At 47.8% G+C, this 11,393-nt stretch overlaps 1 protein-coding gene across 6 annotated transcripts in view; it reads right to left on the bottom strand.

Moving 5' to 3' along the window:
• The window catches only part of LOC135239045 (transforming acidic coiled-coil-containing protein 1-like), a 45,211-nt gene that overhangs the window by 10,711 nt on the left and 23,107 nt on the right, over window positions 1–11,393 (bottom strand). For 2 of the 6 annotated variants that reach the window (XM_064307411.1, XM_064307408.1), the window contains exons 3-6: window positions 5,274–6,984; window positions 4,093–4,128; window positions 2,241–2,301; window positions 162–333 (exon numbers count right to left, since the gene is read on the bottom strand). In XM_064307411.1, the coding sequence (XP_064163481.1) occupies window positions 162–333; window positions 2,241–2,301; window positions 4,093–4,128; window positions 5,274–6,984 (1,980 nt within the window). Of the gene's footprint in view, window positions 1–161; window positions 334–2,240; window positions 2,302–4,092; window positions 4,129–5,273; window positions 6,988–11,393 lie in introns of all 6 variants that reach the window. The other 4 variants (XM_064307410.1, XM_064307407.1, XM_064307412.1 and 1 more) reach the window with 3 other exon arrangements.

Genomic DNA, 11,393 nt, shown 5'->3' on the forward strand with positions numbered 1-11,393 from the left:
GTTCGTCTCCATGGCGATAAGCACAGGTGTGTTGGTGTCTCTATGGCGTAGGCGTGTGTCTGGTGTCGTCTCTAGCGTGCCAGGTTGGGTCCGTCCCATGGCAATAAGCACAGGTGCGTTTGGTTTAGCAGGCCGCGTGCGGTCACTCGGCGTGGGCTCACCGTCGCCGTGCGGCGTCTTGGTTTTGGCGGCTGGGCTGGCGGGCGGGGCCGGCCTCTCCGGGGGCTCACTCTCGGTCTCTCCCTTGGCCGTGGAGGCCAGCTTCTCCTCGTCGGTGGCCCGGGACACGCGGTGGGACATGCTGGGGGCTTGGGTCACTACGGGGTCCTCCTCCTGCCGACAGAGAGGGCAGCTGTCACTCAGAGCGGTCGGGCCACGCCCCTCCCCTAATATCCCCTCGGGGGGAAACTGAAGCCAGGGGAGATGTCTTTATGAACATGGACAGCATGGAGCCAAGAATATCTAGTGTTGAGGACTCAACCCCCCTGCAACTAATTGAATGTAGTTATAAAGCTATTTTGGGCAGTCTGCGTGCAATTAATCAGATTTGTTGCGCGTTAATGCACGACTTTAGTCTGAATCTAGGATCGAGGTCAAAGATCTCACTGGGAAATTATACCATTCATTTTGTTTGGTTAACTGCAGGTTATTAGTACAGTACAATCGTAATTTAGTACAGAATCATTGGCACTTTCTGATGTTTCTATCTTTCTGAAGTTTAATATTGTTTTGTTTTGGGTTATTTTGAATACAGACTTTAATCAGTGTCCATGAAAGAGTGTTTGGACACAATTCCCTGCCATATTTAAGCAGAGCTCAAAAGTAATTGAACGCAGTTGACAGTCAATTTTGGAAACAAATCTTGGTGGATTTGCTCCCTTTGCAAGAGTATAAATGGAATGAACTGTCTCCTGTAACAAACCTTTCAAACAAAAACTGAAAACCAAAAAATATGAGCTTGAACACAGCTAGCCTAGATGAAAGTAGGGGGAAAATAACAGTGTTTAACCACCCAGAACCCTTCAGAACCCCTCAGAACCCCCCACTGCATCCCTGGGACCCGGAGTCCAGCTCTAGTGGCAGCAGCATATGCTCTACTGAGCGGGACGGACGGAGGGGATGAGTCACGCTTTCTGTCAGCGTGCCAGAGTCAGCAGAGGACGCGTTCTGGCGGTAAAGCGATCCGTCGGGAGGGCACGGGCAGCGATGAGGACGCTGCAAGGCTGGCACCGTGCCCACTGGATGCAGCGCCAGCGTGGACCCGCCCTTACGGCGCTACATCTGCCGCCAGAGGGCTGCGGGGTCCAATCCCGGACGAGCCACTGCGGTTCTAAGTAAGGGACTTATTTCAGTGAATTCACCTGGCTTTGTGAATAGAGTACGGTATTTACTGTTAAATGTAAGCCATTTAATTCACCGGGGAGATGGGGTTTGGCTTAGAAAATGCATAAAGTGATGTCTGAGGATCCCGTGAACATTTGAAGGCTGAATGTGCATCTTTTTGTTTCAGTAAATACATCAGATTTTGACAATGTGCATTACTGCACAGTGAAATAAAAGTTGTGTAATTCACTGAGATAAAAGTAGCTGGCTGAACAATTAAAATATTCTTTGAGGATCTAGTGAACAAAGCATAATTTTTTGTTTCAGTAAATACATATACAGCACATGCATGATGCTTTGTGTATGGGTAATACTATATTTAAAATGAATAATTAATGGATAATACTTTATTTACAGTGTGAACTGCGTAAATCGGACTAGAGAACAGAGTTTGTCTGAGTGAATATATGAAATAATGTCTGAGGATCTAGTGACGTATTAATGCACCTCTATTGTTTCAGTAAATGTACAGCATGCATCATTGTGAGTGGATGATATGTAGTGTTATAACGAGGTGGTCCTCCATGGAAACAGATAGTATTGTAAGCTTTTTGAGGTCCGCTAACGCTACATATGGATGCCTGTTTCTCGCAGAGTGAATAGGGTCGAAGTCTGTGACATTTCCTAGGGCACATTTTCCACACAAACTAAACAGACTAAAGCATTCTGCCGTATGACCGTTATTACAGTTATTTCAAATTCTATTCAAAATAAGACGAATAATTCCAAAACACTTCCATACAGACATTTTATAATGTAATTATAGGACTTATAGAAATAATAATACGTTTGAATAACCTGCTTGGCCACCCCTGCCAAGTACTTCATCTTGCCTCGCCTCTTACCGGATCTCTTACCTGATCGCACACGTCCAGAACCAGAGACTGATTTTCATACTTCTCTACTTTGCAGGCGTTCCTATGGCAACAACAACAACAACAGCAGCAGTTAGATACAGAGCCAGTGTAGCTCAAAGCCACAGATATCACCTCTTGTGTTCCATTTACTTATTAGCATCTGTGACACTGTTAGCCTGGGTATTAGCACCTGTGAAACTGTTAGCCTGGGTATTAGCACCTGTGAAACTGTTAGCCTGTGTCAAATATACCCAGGATATTATTGGGATATTAAAACAATACAGAAATAAAATTTATGCAAACATACTGAATTATCTTTATCTCAATTCCAATATAAACAATATATGTGGTTAAAAGTTGCCATTTTCTCTGCTAGATCACATTTAACAATATAAGTGTTGTTAATTTGTGATAAAGATGTGACTTATTTGAAGAATAATGAAGGCAAAGCAGACATAAATCATGTTTATCTGTGAAAAACTAAAATCAATTATGCATGTTTTCATGCAGTATACCTTGTTGATATTTACCATTTTGAACTGACAAAAAATAACACAGATGAGAAACAACAAATTGAAATAAGAAACCAAATTTTACACTGGCTTAGTCACTGGTTATGAAACGCATTTCTCGAAAGTGTCATTCCTTTTTTAGTAAAAGTTTGAAATGTTTAAAACCCAGAAAACGTTTAAAAACCAAATCGAACAGAAGGGTTAACTCTGGGTCAAAGACACAAAACAGCAGCAAGTCACGTCCAACTATGATTATGATGATGCTCATTGATGGGGGGGTTTTGTGTTTGTGTATGCTGTTTTTTTTTCCCCAGTTGAGGGTAATGAGCCATTACTGTATTCAAATTCGGTTGCCATGGCTACCTCATCTGAAATATCCCCCATCCCACCTGACCCATGGGAATGCCTCGCCTCCGTCAGCGACCGTCACGCGATGGTCATTACTGAGGCCGGAGAGTGCCCGATTCATTACACCCCATTTTGCAGGGCCGGGTTCAGATGCCTTTGTGGGGACCTCAATGGCTCAGAAACGCAGTAATCTGCGGTTTAACGGAAGCGTGATCAGAACGCTCGTTAAACTTCCGCAGCCTGTCTGCTCCGAGGTGTAACACACACACAATAGTGACTGCAGCCTTTATTAGAATTAGGCCAGCATTCACAATTAGAGAGTAAGGTCACCAAGTGCCCCGTCCTACAAGGGCACTAACTCTGTGGAGAGGACAGAGGGTAAGGGCTCATTCCAATTGGCTATTTTATCCTTCCTTGGTTCATTTCCTTGCATCCTGTCGTAGTATGGAAGGCCAAACAGGTCAAAAATACGTGAAATTCATGAATCACGCATTGTCAACGCATTGAGGAGGCGCAAGAAACATATTGACAACATGCGATTCCACACTTCAATTTCATGTATTTCTGTGCCTGTTTGGGCCTTCCTTACTAGGAAAGGACGCAAGGAAAGGAAATAAGGACGGAGAAAATAAGCGATTGGAATGAGCCCTTAGCCATTAAGAGGCAACCTTAATGCCAGAGAAAGTGTTTCATTGGACAAAACAAGCAGTTACTTCTTGTGTGGGTCATTTGGCATGTTGAGCTTTACAAGGCATACTTAAAAAAAAGAAAATATTTCAAACTACAACTTAACTTACAGGCCACTTGCTTGATAGGTTCTCTAAATTTTGAATATTTAAACTACCAATAGGCATTCAGAGAATGGCTCTGAATGCCCTTTGACACCATTATCTGTGACCTGCGACCCTTGACCTATGTAACCTTTAACATTAGTGAGGGCAAAGCACAGGCAAGTGAAATTACGAAGGGAAAGAGGGATACAGAGTACTTACAACAGAAAACAGAGAAACTTGACTTGTTCAGTTGTCCTGAGGCAAGCAGAAGGGAAAGAGAGAAGGAAGGTGTGTGGGCGGGGCAGGGTGGGGTGGGGCAGGGCAGACGGGCGGTTAGAGAGTGTAAGGAGAGTGAAGAAGAACAGGTAAGTGGCAGGTTACCGCTTGGAAAAAGACAAAAAGCATCAGCAGAAGGAAGAGCAGTTAGTTCATCAGAAGGGGGGGGGGGGTTGGTCTAGCACAGAGCTGCTCAACTGCAGGTCCTGCAGAGCTGAGTAACCCTGGACTGGCGGCTCTTCCCCAGGGAAAATGAACAGGAGCCAGAAATGAAGCAGCACTTTTAAAACCAAAGTTCAGCATTAATCCCTTGCTGCTCAGGACAGGTTCTAAATCAAAATTTGGTTTTGCTTAGGATTTCATTTGGAGTTCTTGAGAATATATTTACAGGGCAGAATAATGCTAAAATATTGCAATGTATAATAATAAGGTGTTTTTTTTTCTCAAAAGCCACAGACGTCGCCATGTCATAGGACCCCATTTTGCATATAGACCAGTCCTGACTCAGTAGTTGGTGCTGTAGTCTTGCATGCTTCTTAAAACCTTCTCAGAAGCATTCAAGCTGGAATAAGAGAGTTCTGCTCACAGGCAAGTTTATGCCTTTGCTTCTTGCCAAACAAAACTTTATCATGTCCGTGATTGGCAGTCTACACAATTACACAACCACTTCACATTAGACAGCTCCTCTGATATGGAATGCCATTCTGACAGTGCTGGTGAACAATGGAGTATCTGTTCTATCAGAGAGAGGGCGCAGTCTTATAGCTCAGAGAGCACTGCACTGTCAAGACCTTCTATTATTCTCTCATTTAAGAAAACAAAGACACAAATTCATCTCTCCTTCTCTTTTTCTTTTTTGATGTTTATTTCTGAATATATGCGGTGATAAAATAATTTTTTTCAACTGATATTGAAACTGATTTGTTGAAAAAAGTAAAGCAAAAGGTTGAAAGCTGAAAGCTTCTCAAAGGATTCAGGAATGAAACAAGCCTTTACCAATATTAAATTAATTTTTTTAACTGAGGATTAAACAAATGTTTGATAACGGTTTTTAAAAACAAGATGCTAAAAATCAGTTCCTGTTGACTGGTGCGAAGATTGCATCTCAAACAGCTGTAACTCACGTGATCATCCTGGACTTGGTCTTCTTTGGTGACTGCCTGCACTTCCTCTCCTCGTCCTCCAGGGGGAGATCCAGCTTGTGCTTGGCAGGTTCATCTGCCAGCTTCTCGCCTGGAGGGGCCACCTTTGCAGTGTTGTCCTCAGCCAGGCTTTTGGAGGGCTTGAAGGGGTCCACAGAGTCATCCAGTCTGTCGGGGTTGAAACTGTAGGATCCCTTTGGGAGTGTTGGGGAGTTGGACATTTTGCCTTTGGTCCCAAACGGGTTGAAGTTGGGGTCGTCCCACTCGCTGGGGTCGCAGCCGTAAGAGGACTTGGGCGCGGGGGCGTCGTCCGAGCTGTGAGTGGCAGCTGGTGCTGAGGCTGGCTGGACCGGTTTTGGCCTCTGCGTCCTGGGCGCGAGCAGTTTGCTGCCAGGCTTCTTTCCCAGCTTCCTCGGCGGTGGCCGCTTGGTCTCCCCACCCGAGCCCTCGTTCATCAGTCCAAACTCCATCTTGACAGGCTTGGCTTCCTGCGAGGCTGCGTCCTCCTGGGTGGCGGCTGGGTCTTCCCGGGCGCCAATTGGATCTTCCCGAATGGCGGGTGGGTCTTCCCAAATGGCGGGTGGATCTTCCCGAATGGCGGGTGGGTCTTCCCGGATAGTGGGTGGGTCTTCCCGAATGGCGGGTAGGTCTTCCCGGATGGTGGGTGGATCTTCCAGGATGGCGGGTGGATCTTCCTGGGTGGTGGTCGGGCACTCTGTGTCGGTATCTGGGTCCTTCTGGTTAGCAGTTGGATCTCCCTGGGCAGAAGTTGGGTATTCCTGGGTGGTGGTTGGATCCTCCCAGCTTGCGACTTGGTCCTCTAGGGTGGTGGTTGGATCCTCCCAGCTTGCGACTTGGTCCTCTAGGGTGGTGGTTGGATCCTCCCAGCTTGCGACTGGGTCCTCTAGGGTGGTGGTTGGATCCTCCCAGCTTGCAACTGGGTCCTCTAGGGTGGTGGTTGGATCCTCCCAGCTTGCGACTGGGTCCTCTAGGGTGGTGGTTGGGACCTCCTGGGTGGCAGTTGGGATTTCCCGAGCGGCAGTAGAGCATTCCCAGGTGGTGGTGGAACATTCCTGCATGGCGACTGGGTCGTCTTGCACGGTGGTTGGGTCCTCCCAGGTGGAGGCTGGGTCCTCCCAGGTGGCGGTTGGGTCCTCCTTAGTAGCAGTTGGACGTGGGCATGGGGGCGGCGAGTTCTGCAGCTTGGAACGTCCGCTGGAGAAGGGGTTGAAGTTGTCATCATACTGGTCTGGGTCGAAGCCATAGCAGGCCTTGGGCACCGGCATCTCAATGTCATCATCACTGGGGGGTTCCGCCTTGTTCAGGTTGGCCCTGTTCAGGCTTCCCCTCAGGCTCAGGGGCAAGGGCCTGATCTTTTCGGGTATCGGCATCGGCTTCGCCTCTTCGGTGTGGCCGTTGCGTGGTTGCCCTCGGAGAGCCGCCGCGACTCCTTCAGCCATGACCGAGGCGTCTCCGCTCGGCTTGCGGGCAATCGGCGGGACCGCCTGGAGCTGAGGCGCGTCCGTCAGGTTGTTGAGCACGTCGACGCTCCACTCCCGTTCGTCCACGTCTTCACCCGAGGCATCGGCCGGGGGGGCCGGGGGGTGGGCCTCATTCCGATTGGAGTTCTGGTCCAGGAAGTCGTGCAGCCCTCCAGCGGCAGAGATTAGCTGACCGACACCTTCCGGCAGACCTGCTGACAGAGGATGAATGCCCCGTTAGGAAACTCAACTGCCAAAATGACAAGACCAGCTGATCTTGCACTCAAACAATATGAATTATTAATGAGAACTTTCCCCATAAGGGTCGGAGATGAACAAGAGTAACCGCAGGACAGCAGTGTGCCAGGATCCAGGCCTGAACACTCAAATCTTTAATCTCTTTGCCTGATCTTTCAATCGTTTTAGCCCTCTATGTCTTTTTCATTATCCCCAAATGTGGAATGCTCATGTTGCCCCTGTGTGATGAGACAAGTGATGCTTAGTAACCCCCCTTGGATGAAGCTTTGGTTAATAGAGTGTGTACAGTATGTGAGTGAGAGAGAAAGAGTGAACATTGAGAGACTGTTTATGTTAAACTGCCTAACCACACAGTGAACTAAATGAAACGGCATTCCAGAATGGATGGATGGAATTTTGCCATGCCCTGTTTTTTTTTACCCCGCAAACAACAATATTTTTTAAGATGTGTCAAATTCATAGTTGAACTTGGTCATTTTGATTTTGTATTTAAATGGAGTAATAAAATATATAACAAAACTATAAAAATATCACAAAGCTACAAATATTTAACTGGTCTTGTTACCTGAACAGCACAATACGAGTTAACACAGCTTTGTGGTTTCTGTCCCAACTTAAAAGTGCAATTGTAATTTACGACTTGCAATTTTGTAGTTGGTGAAGCCTTACATTTTCTTACAGCGTAGAGACAGAGACAGGGAGGCAGACAGGCAGCCAGACAGATGGACAGTCAGACAGACAGACAAATAGACAGGAAGGCAGACAGACAGACAGGCAGACCAACAGATAGACAGGAAGGCAGACAGGCAGACAGTCAGTCAGGCAGGCAGACAGACAGACAGACAGACAGACAGGCAGGCAGACAGACAGACAGACAGGCAGGCAGGCAGACAGACAGACAGACAGACAGACAGGCAGACAGGCAGACAGACAGGCAGCAGCAGCAGCACGACGACAGATAGACAGAAGCAGACAGACGGCGGCAGACAGACAGCAACCACGATAGACAGGAAGCAGACAGGGAGCAGTCAGTCGGTATCAGATAGACAGACAGCAGACTGACAGGCAGGCGCGACAGACAACAGACAGAAAAGGCAGGCAGGGAGACAGACAGAACATCAGACAGCAGCAGGCAGCAGACATGCAGACAGATCCAGACACCTCCTAGCATAAAGTCAGGCGGCTCGTATTAGTTTGAGCAGATGACAGGGCTGAGCAACGAAAGACAGGAGCCAGATTCAATGCCGCTCAGATTCCACCCTGACTCACCTGACAGCATACATGCACAACTCTAACCCAACCGCTAGGGCCGTGTGGGTCCTTGGGGAGCCAAGGCAAGGACACCAATACATTCACACAGGAGCCCTATGAGATAGGAGAAACCCTCCCCTCTTCCCCCCCCCGGCCCACAAACCGCTCCGCCCTGCCATCATGCTACCGCCCGCCCCCCCCCCCCCCACCGCCTTCCCACCACAGAGACCGGCGGGAGAGATCCCGTCAGGGTTCACCCCCCACACTTGTCTCCATAGCAACCCCTCGTCCCCTCGGAGATGATGTCATCATTTTTAGAGATGACAGCTCAAGGACCAGGGGCTCACCAGCGTCTGTATGGACCCCCCCCCCCCGCTGTCTGGTCTGTACACACCAGTGGCCTTAGGGAACCCCCCCGCTGTCTGGTCTGTACACACCAGTGTCCATATGGAGCCCCCCCTGCTCTCTGGTCTGTACACACCAGCGTCTGTATGGACCCCCCCCCCCGCTGTCTGGTCTTACACACCGCCTGTGGCCCCGCTGTCTGGTCTGTACACACCAGCGTCTGTATGGACCCCCCCCCCCCCGCCCCCGCTGTCTGGTCTGTACACACCAGCGTCTGTATGGAGCCCCTGCTGTCTGGTCTGTACACACCAGCCTGTATGGACCCCCGCTGTCTGGTCTTACACCAGCGTCTGTAGGACCCTGCAACGGGGGCGATTCTTTTCACTTTTCCTTCCTCTTTACCAAAAAATAATGTCAGAACAGCCAAATTATGCCTTACATCGAGGGTGCACATTTCAGAAGCTTCTTTATTTCAGAAGCATAAACACTGTGCCAGGCTTCCTGCTCTAAATAAAACTACCTATAAACACTTCGTGGCTCCGGACTTTCCTGCTTGCACAGATTGATTTGATTGAGCCTTTGGTTCCCCTAATCAGCCAATGCTGATTATTATGATCATGTGATCTCCAGTGTTTTTAAACTAGGAAGGGTAAGAGTTTTTAGCTGTTCCACTCATCATCCTGAGAATTCTAGACCATGCCATGTCAGAAATCTTTTAAATCACACTTTAAGATTCAATGTGCCCTTGTGCTCCTGCTACTCTTAGACTGAATTTTTCTTAGACTGATCCTGTATTTTAACTGTAGTCTTCTTGAAAAGGACTCGGGCATGCATTGTTTCTGGGTTGTGTTCTAGAACCTGGTCCACAGCTCTCACATAATGACAGCACTCTGTCACCAAGGCAACCGTTTGTTGACAGGCACAGAAATGCATTCCAACCATAGCTTTGCTGCTACACATCACTGACTGCTCAAAGGCAAGGGTGACAGTGACGTGGGTGGGGGATGGGATGAGGGGACACGTTCATCCCTGTATGGGGGGCATTTACTGACAGGTCACATGGTACACATGTCACATGACCCAAAACACCTGTCCTCCTTTGCTATAGCAACGGACACAAACACACAGCTATAAACAGAAAGCCAGTCCTTCCTCAATAGACATGCTACACGTTAGCATGTGACAGGATTCAGAGCAAGCCAATGGATTCAGGCACCTTTCACTCCAAACCCTAGTGCTTCTGTATGTTTCTGAACAGTAACTTATTGATCAACAGTTTGCTAGCCCACAGAAAACCATAACAGATAAAGCTAACTGGAATCACTGGGTGGACCGTTAAGTTCATATTAAACCTTTACTTTAAAACCTTAACTTTTGTGCATTTATGGACTGGCATTTTGCTAAGCTCATCTAACCAGGGTAAATCCATGCAAGTCTTCTCCTTTCTTAGGTTATCACAGTACCTCATCATCTAGTACATCTAATATGTGGCAGACTGTATTGTAGCTGATTTTACCTTTCAGTTCTGACAGCGTGTGCATGTTAACGTTCTCAGCCGAGGCAGAAGGTTAAGCCACAGGCTTCACAGACCGCACAGGGCCAATATAAAAACGTTCCTGTGGGTAAATATGTGTGGTTACGCTCGCTGATGCAACACCGCTGGGTTGGCTGCACTGCCGGCTGTTTAACCACATGCCCCTCGACCAATCGCCTGAGAGCACGACCCTGATTACGTATTCACTGGAGTTTTAGCATCTGCTCCAATTACCAAACTGCATTATCATTGGCTGTTATTGCCATTGTAAATATTACATTAGTGAAAGTGATGCTGCATTATGCATGGTGGCCCCACTGTCCCAGCATTTACTTTCTGATGAGTCAGTGAGATGGGTGTAACTGCTCCCTAGAGGAAGTAGAGACACTGCCATTTGGAGTTTGGCATGAGGAGGTAGAGGAGAGAGGAGGTGAACCTGCTGTTTGGAGTTTGGCATAAGGAGGTAGAGGAGAGAGGAGGTAAACCTGCTGTTTGGAGTTTGGCATGAGGAGGTAGAGGAGAGAGGAGGTGAACTTGCTGTTTGGAGTTAAGCACGAGGAGGTGGGGGAGAGAGGAGGTGAACCTGCTGTTTGGAGTTCAGCATGAGGAGGTAGAGGAGAGAGGAGGTAAACCTGCTGTTTGGAGTTTGGCATGAGGAGGTAGAGGAGAGAGGAGGTGAACTTGCTGTTTGGAGTTAAGCACGAGGAGGTGGGGGAGAGAGGAGGTGAACCTGCTGTTTGGAGTTTGGCATGAGGAGGTAGAGGAGAGAGGAGGTGAACTTGCTGTTTGGAGTTAAGCACGAGGAGGTGGGGGAGAGAGGAGGTGAACCTGCTGTTTGGAGTTTGGCATGAGGAGGTAGAGGAGAGAGGAGGTAAACCTGCTGTTTAGAGTTCAGCATGAGGAGGTGGGGGAGTTGTAGTCGAGGGCTTATAATGAGAATCTTCTCTCCTCTCCTTCCTTTCTAACATCTCATGATGACCCCTACAGCTGTGACCCCCCCAAAAAATAAAATAAAATAAAATAATTCTGAGTGTTGTTCCACAAAATTAGCTAGCTTTAAGGTTCAGTACCAAGCACCAACAAGGAAAAAGAGAACCTGTAAAAAGAGACCTGTTCATTTGTTTTTGTTGCTTTGGAAAACTGTGCGGTACTTCCACAACGGAGACAAATAAAATAAGCATCTAGTCATAGGCCAACATTGGGCCATTGTCCAGTCCCTGAAGTTTAAATTAA

The sequence above is a fragment of the Anguilla rostrata genome, chromosome 14 (assembly GCF_018555375.3).
Source record: "Anguilla rostrata isolate EN2019 chromosome 14, ASM1855537v3, whole genome shotgun sequence".
In the NCBI taxonomy this organism is placed as follows: domain Eukaryota; kingdom Metazoa; phylum Chordata; class Actinopteri; order Anguilliformes; family Anguillidae; genus Anguilla; species Anguilla rostrata.